The sequence below is a fragment of the Oncorhynchus tshawytscha genome, linkage group LG16 (assembly GCF_018296145.1).
Source record: "Oncorhynchus tshawytscha isolate Ot180627B linkage group LG16, Otsh_v2.0, whole genome shotgun sequence".
Lineage (NCBI taxonomy): Eukaryota > Metazoa > Chordata > Actinopteri > Salmoniformes > Salmonidae > Oncorhynchus > Oncorhynchus tshawytscha.
In genome coordinates this window covers 46,296,990-46,320,956 of record NC_056444.1, presented here as the reverse complement: position 1 = coordinate 46,320,956, position 23,967 = coordinate 46,296,990, and the positions used below count along the sequence as shown (strand labels likewise).

Sequence of the window (23,967 nt, the reverse complement as noted above, 5' to 3'; positions counted from 1 at the left end):
AAGTTAAAAATAGGTAATTGTAGCTATTGTATTTCTAGTAGTGTATTGCAGTTGCTAATTCGTTTGACGTAACTAGCTTAATTTCTGGACTGGTCAAGGATGTTTTCAAATTTCTCTGTTAACGTCAGCTAGCTAACAGTTAGCGTCTAGCCTATGTGATAGTAGGTAATTGAGCTAGCAAGTGTTTTATGGCAGCTAAACACAGAATTATCTAACTAGTTGTCGACTGTTGATGAATAGATACATGAGAAATGAGACCAAGTTGAGACTCTGGACAAGGCGGATAAGGTATAGTAAAGGCCGTTTATTCAAGAGTAATGATCAACCCCAGAGTGGGACTTCATTTTACCATTAAGGGTACGCAGGCCTTCTAACGCCACAGTGAGGCTGCCATCAGAGGCTGTGTTATTTGGGATAAATGTGCAACATTGCTCCCCAAACATAAAACATATCCCACCCTTCTCAGCCAGCAACATGTCAACGGCAATGCGATTTTGAAAAGCCAATAAGGGAGGTGGCAGCCAGTTGACCATGTACGGCCTCAAAACATTGTTGAGTCCAGTTACCTAATTTTTGGACATTGAAATGTATATAGTTAATGCGGTCAACATTTTTATTCACAGTGCACCACCAGCAGAGAGATGATTCAAAACCTGCGGCGACCTGGTCCACCAGCTTGTACTCATCAGGGACCCCTCTAGGAACACCTATGGCATCAATATACGTGGGATCCCCAACAGTCAGGGCTGCTTCCCGCTTGGTTCTGGTAGGCAGAAACTGTGGGTCCACAGCCTGTATCCGGGTCACCAAATCACCCACACCTATAGGGTAAACAGAGATAGGCGCAGAACACTTCTGCTGCCTAAGTACCCGTAGCATTATTGGGAGTTCTGTCAAAAAGCCGAGGTCCCCCACACCACCACCAGATGTCAGCCCTGATCACTGGCTTAAAACCACCAACTACTACGATAGTATTTGTACACCAACCCTCAGGGAGCAAACCTAACTGTAGTATACCCCCTGTCATGTTAATACAGGAGAATTCGGCCCAGGCAACATCAGAGGAAAATACTGGTGCCCTGACCGTAGCGGAGACAACAGGGTAAACTGCATCCCACAAGGAGCAATTACCAGTCGGATTGTCTTTGTCCATAAGGGGCATTAAACATCCGATCTCGACAGTGGCCGGGACAATGCGGAGCAATGGTCTGGCACCCATGCAAACTACGCAACTAGTGGGGGTTGTATTGGCTGCTTGTTCGGTCATTAATAACCAATTGTTTGACAAAACTGAGACACCTGTAGCGACCCGAATGTTCTCATCCAGGGTAGGGGTAGTGACCACTAAAACAGCAGAACCCCACCCATCCCTGTGCTGGGGTAGGGTATGTGGCTTTGCCATACCGTCACGCACCGTCACAAAAGTAGGCTGTGGTTGTGGCGTAAAGCAGATATATAGTGTGAAATAGACTTCAGCCCTGCTGATATCTACATATGGGGCCAACGTAAAAACCTGGCAACCCATAGTGGTCCCAGGTCGTACAATCAGCTTTAGTTGAAAACCAGTGCGTGAAAGTGTAAGCCGTTTGCGCCAGGCAAGGACAACCCGTCCCTTGGAATAGCTGGACCAGTCATACCCTGTTTCCGCCACCAGGTTTTTCCAAGACCACTCACCATATCCCCCTTTGGTTATATACCAGTTAAAACTGGAATAGGTCCAGGCAGGTAGCCCCAGACTATTTCGCGCATGACCCAAAAGGCTCCAAGGCAGGTAAGCGGTGGTGGTGGCATTGAAAGGCAAACACAAGCTGGTGCTCTTCAACTCCTGGGGGGTGCACTTAGTGACCCCCACCTCACGCCTAGAAACGGTATGGTCTTGTGGTAGATAAGAGGGAAGAGAGAGAGAGTTAGTTTCACTTGGCAGAGTAGAATTCAGTGTGTGAATCTGTAGTGGGTGCATCTGTTGGTCTATAAGCCATGTGAGTGTGCATACAGTGACTCCTCCTATGAGAAGAAAAATGACAAACAGGGGTCCCGAGATCCCCAAACGTTCCCAGGGGGAAAGGTGTGATTTAGTCAGGGAGTATGGGGCTGAACCTCCCATTTTCCTTGGCTAAATAGATGTAGAATTTGGGACCGAATGTAGACCACTTAGGTCAGTTCTGACTTCCGTCAGTGTGCGGGAAGGGGTTGGAGCTGGTGTACAATGTGTGAGGTGGTGCCAAGGTGCGCCCAATTTACCTTTGACCTGGACTGAGTGTGAAGTAACCTCCTTCACTTCGTACGGACCAGTCCACCTGGGTTCCAGCCACTTTCTCTTGTGGACCTTTACCCTTACCCAGTCTCCAACTTTTACCTTCAGTGGTGCTGGATCTTCCGGCAGTTCTCTCTCCTGGACCTTGCGAACCTGAACAGAGAGAGCTGCAGAAAGTTGTGTTAGTTCTCTTACATAGTTAGACATAGAAATTTGTTGCATATCAAGAGCGGGCATATGACCTCCCTCCCTTGGTGGGCCAGGCATGACTCTACCAGTCATTATCTCATGAGGAGAGAGATGGGTGCCTGACCCTGGTGAGGCTCTCATGGCCATCAACGCCAGGGGCAGGGCTTCGACCCATTTCAACTTCGACCCGGCACATACCTTAGCTATTTTGGATTGAAGCGTTTGATTCCCGCGTTCCACGAGACCTTGGGATTGTGGCCTATAGACAGACCCAAATTTGTGTGTGATGCCAAATCGCTCCTCCACCTTTCTCAGGTGCTGATTGCTGAAGTGGGAGCCATTGTCGGAACGGATTTGACGCGGAACCCCATACCTGGGTATGAGTTCAGTTTGGAGCCATTTAATGACTGATTTCGCATCCTCTCTCGCCGTTGGAATTGCCTCTACCCATTTGGAAAACCTATCCACCATCACTAATAGGTATCGTTTCCCATTAACCACATTATCCACCCCCATGTCTGTGTAATCTATGCTAATGTCCTGAAAACATGCATTAGGTAATGGGTATGAGCCCATTGGAGTTTGGTATGGTTTCTTAGGATTGTAGCTACCACAAATGCTGCACTCGTCACAGAATAAGTCTGTCATATCTTTCATGTGAGGGTGCCACCAGATGTGAGACACCTTCTGTAAAGTCCTTAGTTTGCCTTCGTGGGTGGGCCCATGAGCTTCCCGTATTAGTTCTGGGCATAGATTTGCGGGAGCCACCAATCTGCCGTCATGGCATCTCCACAGTCCATCCGGTCCTTTGGTAGCCCCCTTCTGTCCCCAAACTGAATGTTCATATGGTCCTGCCGAGATCTGGAGCTCTTTTATGTGTTGTTCTGTTAGTTCAGTCTGGGGTGGTTGGGTCTGCAGCACCATTTGTCTTGGAGTGTATCCACCAGCTTTCTTGGCTGCTTTGTCAGCTGCATCATTCCCCTCGCTGACTCTGTTATTCAGTTGTTGATGTCCTTTACACTTCATGATGGCCACCTTTTCGGGTAGAGAAAGGATGTAATCAGTTTTTCCATCTGTGTCTTGTGTTTAATTGGAAGGTTTCCTGTGGTGGTGAAGTTGCGCCTCACCCATTGTGGTCCATCCGTATGAACTGCTCCATGGGCATATGCCGAGTCGTTGTAGATATTTACAGTTTTCCCTTCAGCTCCTTTCAGTGCTTGTGTCAAGCCTATGATTTCAGCTAATTGAGCTGACGCAGGTTGCGGAATGATAGCCGACTCCAGGGTCACGTGTGATCCATCCGGAAGCTGCTGCACCACTGCATATGCTGCTATGTTTCCATCTTCTCCTCTGTAACAGCATCCGTCTGTGTACAACCATAGGTCAGGGTTGCAGAGTGGTTCATTCCCCAGGTCAGGTCTCAGTTTTAATTCTTGTGCAGCTCGTTCCGCACAGGAGTGGGGCAGTCCTTCTTCCGCGTTGAGCGCGTCAGCCATGTTTTTGTCAGTGTTGACAAATGTAATGTGTGATTGTGTGCATTTGTTCTGAATTTTCGTTTTTCTTTCGGCGCTGAATGTGAATTCTTTGCTCATCAGATATGCCGCAACTCCGTGGTGGGTGTGGATTTCCAACGGATGGCACATTACCAGGTGGGCGGTTTTTTCAATGGCTTTTGCAACTGCAGCCATATACCTAGAACATGTGGTTTGTCCTACTTCAATGTGGTCCAGTTTCGAGGAGTGATACACCAGCACTCTCCTCTCCCCCTCTTGTTTCTGAAAAAGGATGGATGACGTAAATCCTTCTTTTTCAGAAACATCAAGATGGAATTTGTTTTTGTAGTCAGGTGCGGTTAAAGCTGCGGCCATTGAGAGATCCGTCTTCAAGAGTGAAAAAGCCAATGATGCTTCAGGAGTCCATACCAGTGGTGAGTGTAGGTTTCTCGACCCTGCCTCGCACACTATTTCCCTCAAGGGCTCAGTTCTGCCAGTGAAGTCAGGGATGTGTGTGCGGCTGTAACCAGTCAGCCCAAGGAATGACAACATTCCTGACACTGTGATGGGGCGTGGATGATGGAGTATCGAGTCTCTGTGGCTTTTGGAGAGCCCTGCACCTTCCCCAGAGATTTCTCTGCCTAAGAAAAGGACAGTTCTGCGACAGGACTGGACCTTATTCTTCTTTACCTTGTATCCCTTGACTGCAAGGAAGTCCAGTAACGATTTTGTCATCTGTAGACAGAGATCCGAAGTGGGAGCCCCCAACAACAGGTCGTCTACATACTGGATCAGAATCACCCCCTCTGGAATTTTCAGCTCAGCCAGGTGAGTCTTGAGGATATGGTTAAAAATTCCGGGGGAGCACCTGTACCCCATTGGCAAGACCGAGTAAGTAAATTGCTGTCCTTCATAGGTGAATGCCAAGAGTGGTTGGGATGCTTCATCCAAAGGAATGCTGAAGAATGCATTAGCCAAGTCCACGACCGTGAAATATTGGTGTCTCGGTGACAGGTTGCTCAGAGTGATGTGAGGGTCAGGGACAGGCAGGTCTATAGGTGCAGTGACGTCATTCACTGCTCGGAAGTCTTGTACCATCCGGTATGTTTCTCCCCCTGCCTTCAGTACTGGTAGAATGGGTGTGTTCCATGGGGAGACAGTTCGATAAATCACCTGAGCCCCTAACAGTCCATTAATGGTTGGCTTGATCCCATTGGTTTGTTCAGGCTTTAGACGATACTGAGTTCGGTAAATAGGTATCTGGCTTGGAACCAATAGTGTAATGGAGACTGGGGCCACTTGTAGCTTACCAACATCGAAAGGGGTGTGAGTCCATATCTTTTCATCTATAGTAGAGAGCAATGCTTCAGTAGATGGGTGGTCTGTGTATGGCTTGCCATGGTGTCTTGGCAGGGTCAGTCTATCAGGTAGGCAGTGTTCTTCAGTATCGACTGTCATAAACCTCCACATTTTCTCCGTGGTGGCTTTGTGTATCCCCGGTGTTTGGGTTGGTTCCCACTCCAGTTTTGATGCTCGCCTGATCATTGGGCCCAAGCTTCTGGCTTCGAAACCATTACCCACAGCTAGTGTGACATGGGGTGCTGACTCCTCCCCTAGAAGGAACCATGATTTCAGATAAGGTGGTAGTATGACTGGTGCTGCGACTCCTTCCTGACCGCAGACGATGGTGCAACATCTGATGGATGGAGTGAGGTGCATCATGTTTTCATCCCAGTCGTCGGTGTATGGGTTGACGTCATCATCCGTTACATTGAGTGTGCAGTGGATCTCAGCCTGTGGGGTCTTGTATGGATGCAGTGCATAGATCTGTTGTTTCAGTTGGTTGAAGTGGAATTGGATCGCTGGAGTCCCTGGGCCTGTGTCCGAATGGATTTTGTGAATAGGGAGGTGGCACTGCAGTCTTCTCTTCCTGTGGCAGTGGCGGGTATAGAGAGAGCGGGGCCGATGGGGTGGTCACGGTGGGCGGTGGTGTGTTGTGGTTGTTGATTGTGCCTTCGCTGACGTCAGCTGAGGCCCCAGCAAGCACACCCATCATATCAGGTTTTTTGTGTGGGCGTGCCCTTTTTGTCTCCTCTATTGCCCATGTCCCTATTCTCAGCTCAGCCTCAGCTCTCCCCCTATCCTTTGTTCCTTCCTTCTTGAAAAAATGGCTCTTATTCCTTTCTGCCTCACTCTCTTTCCCGTGCTTCACAGCTTCCTCTAGTTCTCTCTCCATAGCGCTGAGTTGCTCCCTTGACGGGGCAACTCCACTAATGTAACCGGCCTGGGTCCATCTCAGCCTAATCCCCCCCCCATATCTTCTTTATTGATTTATACTCATGTTTTCCTCCTGCCCTTTCCTGTATTCTCTGATCTAAATATTCATTGAATTTGAGTTTGGGAACGGTAATTGAGGCCATATTGACGATTCACTATGTCTGGGTCCTATAGCTATTTTAGTGCACTTAGCCCGTCACTTGGTCGAAACCAGCGATGTATTCCTGGTGCCAACACAGACTTATCTCTTGTCTCACCCTCGTGCACAAAGAGTTTTGTAGAATTACGGTACTATAATATCGAAAAGGGATATTCGTGAGATAATTATGCGTCTAGGGTAGTTTATTGGAGTAATTCTACAACTTCACACATTTCTACTGCATGGCCAAATGTTAGTGTCCCAAACGCCTACTTTTGGGTCAATGACAATGCATTCAGATGCCTTCTATAATATTTGTCAAATTAATTCTAGGCAACACCAACAGCACAAAGGGAACAGAAATCAATTCGTTACACAGCACGGCGGCCGCACAACCCCGCCCAAACTTTTGACTCGGCGGTCGGTATCACTCGGTCTCATGAAACGGTCAATCAGTGACATTAATCTGGAGAGATCAGGTTTAATTCCTTCACTCCTAGTCCAATTTTTTTAACTTATCAACTGATGCTCCTAGTGGGATGCCAACTCCACTAGTCCCAGTCTTGGTTATACGTCTCGATCAATTAACAAAACATTTCATCATCTCATTCACATTTCATTTCACTGAGTCATCAAATTCCTCACTGTTACACCTAGTTGATTTCCATATCTACTAGTGCCAGACTATATGAATAAGACTTGACAATGTATCTACATTTCATTTCATTTTGTCATCAAATTCCTCACTGTTACACCTAGTTGATTTCCATATCTACTAGTGCCAGACTATATGAATAAGACTTGACAATGTATTTACATTTAATTTAATTTTGTCATCAAATTCCTCACTGTTACACCTAGTTGATTTCCATATCTACTAGTGCCAGACTATATGAATAAGACTTGACAATGTATTTACATTTCATTTTGTCATCAAATTCCTCACTGTTACACCTAGTTGATTTCCATATCTACTAGTGCCAGACTATATGAATAAGACTTGACAATGTATTTACACAGATATCATTACGCAATGCCTTTGGTTATCGGATAATTTTTTCATAAATTTAACAGCAATTCATACTCACGCCCAGTAGTACTGATCATAATTTGGATATTGACTATGATATAATATGCAGATTTTGATTTAACAGGCTCTGCTTACCTTATAGTGTCAAGCTCTTTGATCAGTTTCCTGAGGCGAGTTGAATCCCCGATGGCTCCTGTAGACAGGTCGCCCGTCCTTCTAGAATCTGTCGTCAACTTGTCTTTTCTCTCATCAACTCTCTATGGACCGAATTCATGGGTTTTAACCATCCTCTGCTACCAATTTGTTGATGAATAGATACATGAGAAACGAGACCAAGTTGAGACTCTGGACAAGGCGGATAAGGTATAGTAAAGGCCGTTTATTCAAGAGTAATGATATCTGGCAAAGCGTGCTGCACGGCCCCGTTCGTCTAGCTCTTAGGGAACTATCGGAAGAAGAGGCCTGAAACATGATGTGCAGTTCATTTTATACATTGAAATGACATAGGTAGATTCTGGTAGTCCTGGCTTCTGGTAGGTTGCTTGTAGGTGATAGACAGTCCCCTCCAGCCTGGTGTCAGTATCCCATTGGTTCTCAACAGAGTTCTTTGTCTTTGGAGCCCATCCCGAAGGGGGTTTGAGTGTGTGTGCGTTTTAGGAGTTTCAGTGTGTCGTTATTACATGTGTTAATATGTTATTACACGACCACAAAACAATAAATAGTTTTGCAAAACTATTCATGGTTGACCCGATACATCCAATGAGACAATCAGCTGCGGCCTACTTTAATTGAGAAACAAATCTACAAAATATGATGTAAAACAACATTCTATAGGTTGAATGATGAGTGTTTCCAATTGAGCCCATTCCTCACTTGAACCCCATGTAAAAGTGATGTACTTTACAATACAATTCTTATTGTTTTGTCTCCCTACCAGCAGCCTCTCTGATGGACTGTCTACACCTTCCACCACCGTGCCCCAAGTAGTCAAAATGTGAATGTGAAGGCTGGCACCTTCAGCTGGAGTGGCTGGACAGTAAAAGGAGTTGATCACAAATGTGAAAACTGTTCAAGGGAGTGTGGACTTTCCCTAGGCACTTCCCCCACCATGCGCCAAATATTCAAAATGTGAATGTGAAGGCTGGCACCCTGAGCTGGAATGGCTGTTCAAGGGAGTGATACAATGGCGCCGGAGTAGATGGCTACCATTTTATGGTCCCCTAACCAATTGTGCTATTGTGTTTGTGTTATTTGTAACTTATTTTGTGCGAAATGTTTCTGCCACCGTCTCTTATGACTGAAAATTGCTTCTAAGATAACAGGACAGCGATTACTCACCTGATACCGGAAGAAGATTTTTTTATTTTAAGAGTCGGACGCAAAGGATTTTCTTCAGACACCCGACAAGGCCCTCATCCCAGTCATTCACAGGTGAAATAGACAGGGATATCGGGGACATAAGTCGGGGTGCCTTGTAAAGATGCGACGGTGAGTGGGTAATCTGCCTTTACCATCGGTCCTATTAGCCAACGTACAATCATTGGATAATAAAATAGACAAACTACGTATATCCTACCAACAGCACATAAAAACTAATATCTTATGTTTAACCGAGTCATGGCTGAACGAAGACATGAACAACATACAGCTGGCGGGATTTACGCTGTATCAGCAGGATATAACAGCCACCTCTGGTAAGACAATGGGTGGCGGTCTATGTATATGTGTAAACAACAGCTGGTGCACGAAATCTAATAAAGTCTCGATGCTTTGCTCACCTGAGGTAGAGTATCTCATGATAAGCTGTAGATCCCACTATTTACCAAGAGAGTTTTCGTCTATTTATGACCACAAACCAATGCTAGCACTAAGACCTCACTCAATGAGCTGTATATGGCCATAAGCAAACAGGAAAACGCTCATCCAGAGGTGGCGCTCCTAGTGGCCGGGGACTTTAATGCAGGGAAACTTAAATCAATTTTACCTCATTTCTATCAGCATGTTAAATGTGCAACCAGGGGAGAAAAAAAACAACAACTCTAGAACACCTTTACTCCACACACACAGACAAAGCTCTCCCTCGCCCTCCATTTCGCAAATCTGACCACTATCCTATCCTCCTTCCTGCTTACAAGCAAAAACTAAAATTAGGAAGCACCAGTGACTCGGCCAATAAAAAAGTGGTCAGATAATGCTGATGCTAAGCAACAGGACTGTTTTGCAAGCACAGACTGGAATATGTTCCGGGATTCTTACGATGGCATTGAGGAGTACCCCACATCAGTCACTGGCTCAATAAGTGCATCGATGACATCGTCCCCACAGTGACTGTACGTACATACCCCAACCAGAAGCCATGGATTACAGGCAATAGGGCTAAAGGGTAGAACTGCCGCTTTCAAGGACAAAACATTTGATTTGATTCTTGAAGAAAATAACTTATAAATGCTTTTTGAGTATAGTTGAACAGTTCTTCCCCATGAGAACCAAACCTAGGCCTGTTTGACTGAAAACAAACACTGTATAGCCTCAACATGGTTTAAAATCTAATTTTTAAATAAAGGATGGTAAGTCCATGCATCCGTAACTCCTATATGTTTATGGTCAGTGCTATCTGGAATCCTTTGGACGTCGCCACCCTAAACCATAACCCTAACCTTAACCATTTAAAATGTGAACTTCATTGTCGACTGACCAATACACATTGTGAGAGTGGTCTGGCACATAAATCAGACACAGATATTTGTATTGTAGCCAAACTAGGTACACGTTCCAAACCCTGTCAAGACTCAACATATGTATGCACATTCAGATTGACCACATGGTGTTGTAACGACTTATTTTGCTCTTTTTTATTTTATTCAAATGTTCTGTCATGAGAAACACTTTCACATCCAAGGCTACAGATGGAGAAACGATGAAGTACGTCATAAGGTAGCTGCAGCAGAGTGCACCAGACAGAGGAAGCAGAAAGGAAAGGACCGAACACAGCAAGGAATAGACCCAGAGAGACGGATACATTTACATACACACATACTCTACAAACATGTAAGGGATAAACAGAGACGCTTTGTACATTATCTGGAAATAATGGATGACTTGGTACTGTCTGAGTTTATTAGTTCAAGATAAAGTACAGAGCGGAGGCATTTATCTTGCTTATACCACAGTTGCCAAAGAAAACAGGCCCACATTTACTGGTAAAAATGACATGTTTTCATTGAGATAAAAAATGACTTAAGTAAATTCATCCTTCCACTAAATGTGGTTGTTAGTTCTATTGGTTAGGTTTGCGAGAGAAACTCGAACAAAACGGAGGTTTTCGGATATAAAGAGAGACTATCGAACAAAAGGAACATTTATTGAATAAATTAATGTCTTCTGAATGCAACCATATGAAGATCATCAAAGGTAAGTGATTAATTTTATCTCTATATCTGACTTGTGACTTCTACTTGGCTGGTTACTTTTTGTAATGATTTGTCTGCTGGGCTATGTTCTCAAATAATTGTAAGGTATGCTTTCGCCGTAAAGCATTTTTTAAATCTGACACCATGGTTGGATTAACACGAAGTGAATCTTTAAACTTATGTAAAATAGTTATCTTTTCTGAATTTTTATAATGAGTATTTCTGTATTTGAATTTGGCACTCTGCAAACTCACTGGATGTTGGATGTTGGGACGCCCACATACCATAGAGAGGTTAAACTCAGTTTTTCACAATTTCTGACATTTAGGAATGTGAAATGTCAGAATAATAGGAGAGAGAATGACTTATTTCAGCTTTTATTTACTTCATCACATACCCAGTGGGTCAGAAGTTTACATACACTCAATTAGTATTTGGTAGCTATGCCTTTAAAATTGTTTAACTTGGGTCAAACATTCCACAAGCTTCCCACAATAAGTTGGGTGAATTTTGGCCCATTCTTTTTGACAGACCTGGTGTAACTGAGTCAGGTTTGTAGGCCTCCTTGCTCACACACTCTTTTTCAGTTCTGCCCACAAATTTTAGGAGACAGAACGCGTCTCCTTCCTGAGCGGAATGATTGCTGCGTGGTCCCATGGTGTTTATACTTGCGTGCTATTGTTTATACAGATGAACATGGTACCTTCAAGCGTTTGGAAATTGCTCCCAAGGATGAACCAGACTTGTGGATGCCTACAATTGTTTTCTGAGGTCTTGGCTGATTTCTTTTGATTTTCCCATGTTTTCAAGCAAAGAGGCACTGAGTTTGAAGGTAGGCCTTGAAATACATCCACAGGTACACCTCCAATTGAGTCAAATGATGTCAATTAGCCTATCAGAAGCTTCTAAAGCAATGACATAATTTTCTGGAATTTTCCAAGCTGTTTAACTTTAGGGATCAGTCCCCTTTTTCTCCATTTCCGCCTGAATAACATGCCCAAAAGCAAACTGCCTGTAGCTCAGGCCTTGAAGCCAGGATATGCATATTATTGGTACAATTTGAAAGAACACTTTTTTGAAGTTTGTATAAATGTTAAAGTAATGTAGGAGAAAATAACACAATAGATATGGTAGGAGAAAAACCAACTGGATTTTTTTGGGGAGAAACCATCCTCTTAGAAATGCAAGAGAAAGCTCATATTGTAAAATAGCTCCCTGGAGTGCCAGCAGTCCCACAGTCTATGTTAAAAATTTCAGGCTTGTAACTTCAAAAACGAATAAGAAGAGTTTTTGTGCACCTACTAAAATCGGTTTCCTATTGAACATACTTCTTTCCGAAATATATAATATAGTTTGATTACATTTTAGGGTGTCTGAGGAGTAAATACAAACATATTTTGACTTGTTGAAACAAGTTTAGGGGTAGATTTTCGGATTCCTTTCTCTGCAAGTTGAACGAGTGGATTACTCAAGTCGATGGCGCCAACTATACAGACTTATTGCGACATAAAAAAGGATTTTATCTAACAAAACGACACTACATATTATCTCTGGGACCATTTGTATGACAAATCAGAGGAAGATTTTCAAAAAGTAAGTGAACATTTTATATTTGAATGGTGGAAAAAATATTTTGATGTGGGGCACCGTCCTCAAACAATCGCATGGCATGTTTTCGCTGTAATAGCTACTGTAAATTGGACAGTACAGTTAGATTAACAAGAATTTAAGCTTTCAGCAGATATAAGACACTTATATGTACTGAAATGTTTAATCGCTATATTAACTATTAAATCAAATCTAAGTTTATTTGTCACGTGCGCCGAATACAACAGGTGTACAGTGAAATGCTTACTTACAGGCTCTAACCAAAAAAGGTATTAGGTGAACAATAGGTAAGAAAATAAATAAATACAACAGTAAAAAGAGTGAAAAATAACTAGCGAGGCTATATACAGCAGCGAGGCTATAACAGTAGTGAGGCTATACACAGGCACCGGTTAGTCGGGCTGATTGAGATAGTATGTACATGTGGATATGGTTAAAGTGACTATGCATATATGATTAACAGAGGAGCAGTAGCATAAAAGATGGGTTTGCGGGTGGTAGTGGCGTGACACAATGTAGATAGCCGGGTTAGCCAATGTGCAGGGGGCACTGGTTGGTCAGGCCAATTGAGCTAGTATGTACATGAATGTATAGTTAAAGTGACTATGCATATATGATTCAGCTGAAACCATGGCGCAGGCAATGCAAAAATATTCTTAGAAATATTTAACCTCCACACATTAACAAGTCCAATACCTCAAATGAATGATAAACACCTTGTTCATCTACCCAGCATGTCAGATTTTTTAAATGTTTTACGGTGAAAACAGCACATATTTATATTAAACCACCACCGAAACAAAGACAAGAGGCAGCCATTTTGTCCCAGAAAATATAAAATTATAAAAGCAGGATCCAAAAATAAATCATTCACTAACCTTTTGAAAATCTTCATCAGATGACAGTCATATGACATGTTACACAGTACATTTATGTTTTGTTCAATAATATGCATTTTATATCCATAAATCACTGTTTACATTCACTGACGCCATGTTCATAGAATTATCAAAAATGTCCGGAGAAATTTTGGAAAGCTACGCCAGATAACAGAAATACTCATCATAAACTTTGACTAAAGATACATGTTTTACATATAGTTGAAAGATACACTGTTTTCTGAATGCAACCGCTGTGTCAGATTTGTTTTTAACGTTACAGAATTAGTTGACTATGCAATAACCTGAGACGGCGCTCAGACGTAAGCAATATTTCTCCGCTATGTTGGAGTCAACAGAAATACAAAATTACAACATAAATATTTCCTTACCTTTGATGGTCTTCGATCAGAATGTAGTGGAAGGAGTCATACTTACCCAATACATCGTTTTGTTTCAGTTCGTGTGTCCTTATAGTAGCATCTGCTTCCACCTTCAGCTGAAATGCATCCAAAATGACTTCTGGTCCCGAACAGTTGCGCATCAAAACTTCAAAATTACATATTATATGTTGACTAAACGGGTCAAACTAAGTGCAGAATCAAGCTTTAGGATGTTATAAACGTACAAAACAATTCTCAATTCAACCGGACAATCATACTTCTTCTCAGGCAAGCTGGAACAGAGGAAGGTCTGTGACCAATTCGCGTCCTAACGCACATGTATTTTCTCGCGACACCCACTCTTTCGCCTCCCAAAGGGTCAAAGCTTGCGGGATTTGCACAATTAAACACTCTACTGAATGAGGACATCTAGTGGAAGACATAGAAAGTGTCTCCAGATCCATAGCTGGTTGGGAAGGGTGGGGGCGATGACGTCAAAGTTGCCCCAAGTTTCAGGCTTCCAAAACTAGTTTGGGAGATTGCCTGCCCTGTGAGTTCTGCTATACTTACAGACATAATTCAAACGGTTTTAGAAGCCTTGGAGTGTTTTCTATCCAATAATAATTATTATATGCATATATTAGCAATTTTGGACAGATTCTTTTTCAGTTTACTATGGGCACGCAATTCATCCAAAGGGGGCAGTATTATGCCTAGCCTTAACACGTTAAAAGAGAGTAGCAGCAGCGTAAAGAGGGGTTGGGGGAGGCACACATTGCAAATAGTCCGGGTAGCCATTTGATTACCTGTTCAGGAGTCTAATGGCTTGGGGGTAAAAACTGTTGAGAAGCCTTTTTGTCCTAGACTTGTAGAGAAAACAGTCTATGACTGGGGTGGCTGGGGTCTTTGACAATTTTTAGGGCCTTGCTCTGACACCGCCTGGTATAGAGGTCCTGGATGGCAGGCAGCTTAGCCCTAGTGATAAACTGCGCCGTACGCACTACCCTCTGTCGTGCCTTCCGGTAGGAGGCCGAGCAATTGCCATACCAGGCAGTGCAACCAGTCAGGATGCTCTCGATGTTGCAGCTGTAGAACCTTTTGAGGATCTCAGGACCCATGCCAAATCTTTTTAGTCTCCTGAGGGGGAATAGGTTTTGTCGTGCCCTCTTCACGACTGTCCTGGTGTGTTTGGACCATTATAGTTTGTTGGTGATGTGGTCACCAGGGAACTTGAAGCTCTCAACCTGCTCCACTACAGCCCTGTCGATGAGAATGGGGGCATGCTCGGTCCTCCTTTTCCTGTAGTCTACATTCATCTCCTTAGTCTTGGTTACGTTGAGGGATAGGTTGTTACTCTGGCACCACTCGGCCAGGTCTCTGACCTCCTCCCTATAGGCTGTCTCATCATTGCCGGTGATCAGGCCTACCACTGTTGTGTCGTCTGCAAACTAAATTATGGAGTCGTGCCTGGCCATGCAGTTGTGGGTGAACAGGGAGTACAGGAGAGGACTGGGCACGCACCCCTGAGGGGCTCCAGTGTTGAGGATCAGAGTGGCAGATTTGTTGCTACCTATCCTCACCACCTGGGGGCGGCCCATCAGGAAGTCCAGGATCCAGTTGCAGAGGGAGGTGTTTAGTCCTAGGATCCTTAGATTAGTGATGAGCTTTGAAGGTACTATGGTGTTGAACGCTGAGCTGTAGTCAATGAATAGCATTCTCACATAGGTGTTCCTTTTGTCCAGGTGGGAAAGGGCAGTATGGAGTGCAATAGAGATGGCATCATCTGTGGATCTGTTTGGGCGGTAGGCAAATTGGAGTGGGTCTAGGGTTTCTGGGATAATGGAGTGGATGAGAGCCATTACCAGCCTTTCAATGCACTTCATGGCTATGGATGTGAGTGCTACATGTCTGTAGTCGTTTAGGCAGGTTGCCTTCATGTTCTTGGGCACAGGGACTATGGGGGTCTGCTTGAAACATGTTACAGACTCAATCAGGGACATGTTGAAAATGTCAGTGAAGACACCTGCCAGTTGGTCAGCACATGCCCGGAGCACACGTACTGGTTATCCGTCTGGCTCCGCAGCCTTGTGAATGTTGACCTGTTTTTAAGGTCTTACTCACGTCGGCTACGGAGAGCTTGATCACACAGTCGTCCAGAACAGCTGATGCTCTCATCATGCCTCAGTGTTGCTTGCCTCAAAGCGAGCATAGAAGTGATTTAGCTCATCTGGTAGGCTCGTGTCACTGGGCAGCTCCCGGCTGTGCTTCCCTTTGTAGCCTGTAATAGTTTGTAAGCCCTGCCACATAAGACGAGCGTCGGAGCCGGTATAGTACGATGCAATTTTAGCCCTATATTGACGCTTGCCTATTTGATGGTTCGTCGGAGGGCATAGCAGGATTTCGTATAAGCTTCCGAGATAACTCATTTGCTAATTTGCGGCAGCTTTACCCTTTGTTTCAGTGCGAATGTTGCCTGTAATAACATGGCTTCTGGTGGGGGTATGTACGTACAGTCTCTGTGTGGACGACATCCTCGATGCACTTATTGATAAAGCCAGTGACTGATGTGGTGTACTCCTCAATGCCATCGGATGAATCCCAGAACATGTTCCAGTCTGTGATAGCAAAACAGTCTGTAGTTTAGCACCTGCTTCATCAGACCATTTTTTTGTAGACCGAGTCACTGGTGCTTCCTGCTTTAATTTTTGCTTGTAAGCAGGAGTCAGGATAGAATTGTGGTCGGATTTACCAAATGGAGGGCGAGGGAGAGCTTTGTACGCTTCTCTGTGTGTAGAGTACAGGTGATCTTGAATTTTCTTCCCTCTGGTTGCACATTTAACATGTTAATAGAAATGAGGTAGAAGTGATTTAAGTTTCCCTGCATTAAAGTCTCTGGCCACTAGGAGCGTCACCTCTGGGTGAGCGGTTTCCTGTTTGCGTATTTCCTTATACAGCTGACTGAGTGCGGTCTTAGTGCCAACATCCACCTGTGGTGGTAAATAAACTGCCACAAAAAGTATAGCTGAAAATTCTAGGCAAATAGCGTGGTCTGCATTTTATCACAATATACTCTACTTCAGGCGAGCAAAATCTAGAGACTTCCTTAGATTTCGTGCACCAGCTGTTGTTTACAAATATGCAAAGACCGCCCCCCCTCATCTTACGTGTGCTGTTCTATTTCGCTAGCTGAATAACCATGTCATCATTCAGCCACAATTCCGTGAAACATAAGATATTACAGTTTTTGGTGTCCCGTTGGTAGGATATTCATGATAGTACCTGTGATAGATTGCACATTGGCGAGTAATATTGACTGTAACGACAGCTTTCCCACTCGCCTTCTGCGGATCCTTACGAGGCAACACGCTCTGTGTCCTCTGCACCTGTGTCTCTTCCTCTGGCAAATAACTGGGATGTTTGCCTTGTAGGGTGTTCGGAGAATGTGCGGTGCATCCTGCTTGTTGAAGAAAAAATCTTTGTCTAGTCTGAGGTGAGTGAAGCTGTCCTGATATTCAGAAGCTCTTTTTTTGCTGTAAGATACGGTTGCAGAAACATTATGTTCAAAATAAGTTACAAATAACGCGAAACCCCCCCACATAATAGCACAATTGGTTGGGCGCCTGTAAAACTGCTGCCATTTTAAATTCTCCCAGCGCCATTTTAAATGGGAATTACACCCCCTCCAGTTTGACCGGAAATTGTAACTCTAGCGGGACACCGATCCCGGAGAAGTTCTAAAGACACAGTCAACTTAGTGTATATAAACTTCTGACCCATTGAAATTGTGATACAGATTATTCCACTTATTTCACTGTATGTAAACAATTTGTTGGAAAAATTACTTGTGTCATGCACATGTCCTAACCGACTTGCCACAACCATAGTTTGTTCACAAGAAATTTGTGGAGTGGTTGAAAAACTAATTTTAACGACTCCAACCTAAGTGCATGTAAAATTTCGACTAGATCTACACACAGAACACGGTTTCCAAATCAAGTAAAATCATGCAACTGTGCACGCCACCAAAGAAATACAATCTGCTTTCCACTTGCCTGAAAGGAACTTATGTTCATGTTTGCACTGATGAATGTACAGATGTTGAGCAATGTACTGTTGCTGAGAGGAGAAAGGAGTGGATCTGTCACAGCTGCCATGATAATCTGATGAGGAAGCATGTCTGCTATTTCTGTGGTCAATAAATTGCAATTGTCTCCAATTCCCTCTGAATTGAGTGATCTCAATATACTTGAGACACATTATTGCCAAGTACATACCATTTGCTAAGATTATTGCACTTCCCAAAGGACGGCAACATGCTGTGAATGGTCCAGTCGTGTTTGTAATGTCTGAGATGGAGGCAACAGTAAATTCTTTACCGAGGCCCAACAGCGAATCTCAGCTCCTAAAGGAGAAGATGAAAAGAAGACTTAATTACAAAAGGCCACTACCAGTTTCAAACACTCAACATGTCTAAACATGTCTACTTACCTCCATAAAACTGAAAGAGGTCCACACGGAGTCTAAAAAAATATCACTGAGAGATGAGGTCTCAACTCATGACCTAACTATTGACGATCTCACACGATGCAACTGACCTGATGGACGTTGGTGAAAGGACTGACACAGGAGAGCATGGATGAAAATGAGACCTCAGAACAGTGAAACACAGATGTGAAAACGACACTGAAGCTGATCAGTCACCTGAGGATTCCGAACAGGCCAACAATGAGCAGATTACTGGTATTGCCCTACTCACATGCTTACAACCAGCAGACATCGGACAGGAGATGCTATCGTTTGGTTTTCCGAGATATTTTGCATTGCCCTTGCCGAAGGAAACAGCCCAGTCAGATTTGACAGAATCCCAAAACTTGAGGCCATGGCTTTCCCTGTTCAATTTCCCACTGGAGAAAACACACTAGATGAGCAACACAGACTGAAAAAGCTATTATCAAATCAAATCAAATTTATTTATATAGCCCTTCGTACATCAGCTGATATCTCAAAGTGCTGTACAGAAACCCAGCCTAAAACCCCAAACAGCAAGCAATGCAGGTGTAGAAGCACGGTGGCTAGGAAAAACTCCCTAGAAAGGCCAAAACCTAGGAAGAAACCTAGAGAGGAACCAGGCTATGTGGGGTGGCCAGTCCTCTTCTGGCTGTGCCGGGTGGAGATTATAACAGAACATGGCCAAGATGTTCAAATGTTCATAAATGACCAGCATGGTCGTATAATAATAAGGCAGAACAGTTGAAACTGGAGCAGCAGCACGGTCAGGTGGAAGTTGAAACTGGAGCAGCAGCACGGTCAGGTGGATTGGGGACAGCAAGGAGTCATCATGTCAGGTAGTCCTGGGGCATGGTCCTAGGGCTCAGGTCCTCCGAGAGAGAGAAAGAAAGAGAGAATTAGAGAGAGCACATGTGGGGTGGCCAGTCCTCTTCTGGCTGTGCCGGGTGGAGATTATAACAGAACATGGCCAAGATGTTCAAATGTTCATAAATGACCAGCATGGTCGAATAATAATAAGGCAGAACAGTTGAAACTGGAGCAGCAGCACGGCCAGGTGGACTGGGGACAGCAAGGAGTCATCATGTCAGGTAGTCCTGGGGCATGGTCCTAGGGCTCAGGTCCTCCGAGAGAGAGAGAGAAAGAGAGAATTAGAGAATGCACACTTAGATTCACACAGGACACCGAATAGGACAGGAGAGGTACTCCAGATATAACAAACTGACCCTAGCCCCCCGACACATTAACTACTGCAGCATAAATACTGGAGGCTGAGACAGGAGGAGTCAGGAGACATTATCAAGCAGATATTTTAATGCAAGGCTATTCTTCGCTGACAATCGCTTCGCCAAAGATACAAATTACAGTTTTTTGTTGCAATTTGTCACAGAGATGCATCAGGCCAAGGAAAGTATGTCGCTTCAGCTCTGTAAAGGAAAGCCCATGACCAGAGATGGACGCAGGATAAACAATAGATTCAGGGATGCAAACTGGTCACCTTTTGGCGAAATTTGCCGTTTTGAATCCAAAATAGGTTACGAGCTACGTGCTTCGTGTAGATCTGACAAGAAAAATTGGGGCGGGGGATCACTACTGGCTGTAAGCGGACGAGTAATGCACGTTTGGAGCAATGCTCACTGTATCCAAGGCTTAGCCAATTGTGCTGCATTCTGCTATGTGAACACGACTGAAGAGAGAAGATAACTAATTAGCTAGTTACAGCATCAGCACACGCTCTGGAAAGACAGCAGAGTGGAAAGGCAGTTTGCCAGTTACAGCAGCATGTCCCCTGAACTATTACGAAGAGGTGAGAAGTCGGAACACGGAGATGTGGGTGAGAAGGTGATGGAGCTGTACTTCATGAGCTGTAACCGACAAACAACTGGCATTTGGAAAGTTTGAGGTGAGGGAGAAAGTGTGGTGGAACAAGTGTTGTTAGTATTGTTAAGTATCTTGCTAGCTGGATCGAATTCTCCGTTAGCTAGCCAGAGAAATGTTGAGCAACATTAGCCAACTTAACTGATCAAATAATTTAGTTTATGGTGTGAAAATTAGCTGACTAATAAAGTCAGACAGCTAATGTTAGCTAGGTAACGTTACAACATCAGATGAGCTATCCAATTCGCTATATTATTAACTGGTATACGACTCCTTGCCGTTCCTCAAGTTATAACGTGTTAGTTCTTTACTATCTATGAAATAATGTTTTCCCTCTACAGTACGTGGTTAATATTCAGAATGAGAGAATTTAGGAGAAAATGAGGTGTTGCTTGTTAAACAAGTGGATTCAGAGATCAAGTGTAGCTGGAGCTGGGTCTGGCTTAAACTGGATGCAACTATAGAGGTGAAAGGAACGTCACACATTTTCCCTCTCTCACTTTTTCAATACAGTGGATAAAAAGGGGTATGCCAGGTATACTCTCTGCCTGAAAGAGAACAATTATGCAAACAAAGGGTATCACGCTCTGCTGGCACATTGTAGAACAGATGCCCACAGGCAGAAAGTGTACAAAAAAACAAAATGTGCCAGAAATTGTAGTTTTTCTAGGTGGCCCCCATTTTGTCTGGAGTGTTTCCAAGCGCGTGGAAGAGAGCGCATTTTTTTGGTATTTTTCTCCCTGGTAAAGACAATAATGATTCTCAGTCTTAAATTGTATTGTTTATTTACGTATTAGGGTATGTAAGGTTTGATTATAAACGTTGTTTGACTTGTTTGGAAAAGTTTATTTAGTAACGTTTGGGATTCATTTTGTATGCATTTTGATTGAGGGAAACTGGATGGATTATTGACTGAAGCTCGCCAGCTAAACTGAGTTTTTAGAAGGACATTATCGAACAAAACGACCATTTGTGATGTAACTGGGACCTTTTGGAGTGCCAACAGAAGAATATCAAAGGTACGGCATTTGTTATATCGCTATTTCTGACCTTCGTGTCGCACCTGCCTGGTTGAAATATGTTTTTCATGTGTTTGTATGCGGGGCGCCGTCCTCAGATAATCGCATGGTATGCTTTCACCGTAAAGCCATTTTGAAATCTGACACCGCGGCTGGATTAACAAGAAGTGAAGCTTTATTTTGATGTATTACACTTGTGATTTTATGAAAGTTAAATATTTATAATACTGTAGTTTGAATTTCGCGCTCTGTAATTTCACCGGATGTTGGCCAGGTGGGACGCTACCGTCCCACAAGTTAAGAGTGTTTGAGAAGCACAACACGGCAGTAGATAAGGCCATTGAGGCATTCAAACCAAACAGACCCTCCGAGGATGCATGGGCAACACTGGCACCCACATCAGAGATGGTCTAGTTAGAAAGTGCTATAGAACGTCAGGCAGTATATCCAGATGAGCAAAACGAACACAATGACATTTCTGAATACAGCAAAGATTCCAAGGAAAGAGCCACAAAGACAGCCACAACTATGGCAGGTATGGAGGGTCCGCAAATAAGTCCTGAAGTCTTGCGGAAAATGTACCAAAATCTCAATCGAATACAAGCGTTGATATTCTACACCGTCCATGATTGGTGCAAAAGGCTTATTTGCAGCCAAAATCCAGATAAGTAGGTACTGGGGAAAAGAAAATTGCATCTCATCAATTGCATCTACCCAGAGGCTTCAAAGATACTGTGCAAATTGCCCCGTGTCCGTGAAGAGAGTGACATGCCCAGTGTGATTTCAACAGTATTCACCAGCCCTGCAGCCTTTAACATTTTCAGGCAAAACCTTGCATGCGGCCCTTAAACTCCCGAGAAGCTTTACGCTTCCTTACCAGTCACTTGGAAACTGCTTGGATGAAGTGAGGGCTAAACTATTGAATGTTCAGATTATCGTCATTAAGATGTCAATGGTCTCGAAACCAATATTTGCCTATGTAAACTGGAGACAGCAGCAAATAAAAGGTATCATCGCCATTTTACCTGCTGTTGTGTTAGCTGACTAGCTGTTGTTGTCTCACCTGTTGTTTTAGCAAGCTCTCCCAATCAAGACCTGCGATTACTTTATGCCTTGCTGTATGTCTCTCTCAAATATCAATATGCCTTCTATACTGTTGTTCAGGTTAGTTATCATTGTTTTAGTTTACAATGGAGCCCCTAGTTCCACTCCTCACACCTCTGATACCTCTTTTGTCCCACCTCCCACACATGCGGTGACCTCACCCATTATAACCAGCATGTCCAGAGATACAATCTTTTATCATCACCCAGTGCCTGGGCTTACCTCCGCTGTACCCGCACCCCACCATACCCCTGTCTGCACATTATGCCCTGAATATATTCTACCACGCCCATAAATCTGCTCCTTTTATTCCTTGTCCCCAATGCTCTAGGCGACCAGTTTTGATAGCCTTTAGCCGCACCCTCATCCTACTCCTCCTCTGTTCCTCGGGTGATGTGGAGGTAAACCCAGGCCCTGCATGTCCCCAGGCACCCTCATTTGTTGACCTCTGTGATCGAAAAAGCCTTGGTTTCATGCATGTCAACATCAGAAGCATCCTCCCTAAGTTAGTTTTACTCACTGCTTTTGCACACTCTGCCAACCCTGATGTCCTTGCCGTGTCTGAATCCTGGCTTAGGAAGGCCACCAAAAATTTGGAGATTTCCATACCCAACTATAACACTTTCCGTCAAGATAGAACTGCCAAAGGGGGAGGAGTTGCAATCTACTGCAGATATAGCTTGCAAAGTTCTGTCATACTTTCCAGGTCTATGCCCAAAGAGTTCTAACTTCAAATTTTAAAAATGAATCTCTCCAGAATTAAGTCTCTCACTGTTGTCGCTTGCTACCGACCCCCTCAGCTCCCAGCTGTGCCCTGGACACCATCTGTGAATTGATCTCCCCCATCTAGCTTCAGAGTTTGTTCTGTTAGGTGACCTAAACTGGGATATGCTTAACACCCCGGCAGTCCTACAATCTAAGCTAGATGCCCTCAATCTCACACAAATCATCAAGGAACCCACCAAGTACAACCCTAAATCCGTAAACATGGGCACCCTAATTGACATTATCCTGACCAACTTGCCCTCCAAATACACCTCTGCTGTCTTCAATCAGGATCTCAGCAATCACTGCCTCATTGCCTGTATCCGCTACGGGTCTGCGGTCAAACGACCACCCCTCATCACTGTCAAACGCTCCCTAAAACACTTCTGCGAGCAGGCCTTTCTAATCGACCTGGCCCGGGTATCCTGGAAGGATATTGACCTCATCCCGTCAGTTGAGGATGCCTGGTCAATCTTTAAAAATAACTTCATCACAATCTTAGACAAGCATGCTCCGTTCAAAAAATGCAGAACTAAGAACAGATATAGCCCTTGGTTCACTCCAGACCTGACTGCCCTCGACCAGCACAAAAACATCCTGTGGCGGACTGCAATAGCATCGAATAGTCGAATAATCGAATGCAAATGTTCAGGGAAGTCAGGAACCAATACACCCAGTCAGTCAGGAAAGCAAAGGCCAGCTTTTTCAAGCAGAAATTTGCATCCTGTAGCTCTAACTCCAAAAAGAGAACAAGAGCACCTCCTCCCAGCTGCCCACTGCACTGAGGCTAGGTAACACGGTCATCACCGATAAATCCGTGATAATCGAAAACTTCAACAAGCATTTCTCAACGGCTGGCCATGCCTTCCTCCTGGCTACTCCAACCTCGGCCAACAGCTCCGCCCCCCGCAGCTACTCGCCCACGCCTCCCCAGCTTCTCCTTTACCCAAATCCAGATAGCAGATGTTCTGAAAGAGCTGCAAAACCTGGACCCATACAAATCAGCTGGGCTTGACAATCTGGACCCTCTATTT

The 23,967-nt window shown here is 44.1% G+C and overlaps 1 protein-coding gene across 1 annotated transcript; it reads right to left on the bottom strand.

Moving 5' to 3' along the window:
- Positions 1-215: 215 nt before the first annotated feature.
- On the bottom strand, positions 216-18,664 carry LOC112215748. Its single transcript, XM_042299910.1, has 4 exons — positions 17,936-18,664; positions 871-2,421; positions 654-821; positions 216-226 (listed from the first exon to the last, which is right to left on the bottom strand). Exons 2-4 carry the CDS (start codon positions 2,102-2,104, stop codon positions 216-218), a joined length of 1,413 nt encoding a protein of 470 aa, XP_042155844.1. The 5' UTR covers positions 2,105-2,421; positions 17,936-18,664.
- Between the last annotated feature and the right edge of the window lie 5,303 nt (positions 18,665-23,967).

Excerpts from the sequence above, each read along its gene's own strand:
- LOC112215748 (XM_042299910.1), bottom strand. The coding sequence starts at position 2,104 with ATGGGAGGTTCAGCCCCATACTCCCTGACTAAATCACACCTTTCCCCC. Across the intron at positions 822-870 it reads AACTCCCAATAATGCTACGG|GTGTGGGTGATTTGGTGACC; the intron begins GTACTTAGGCAG and ends TTTACCCTATAG.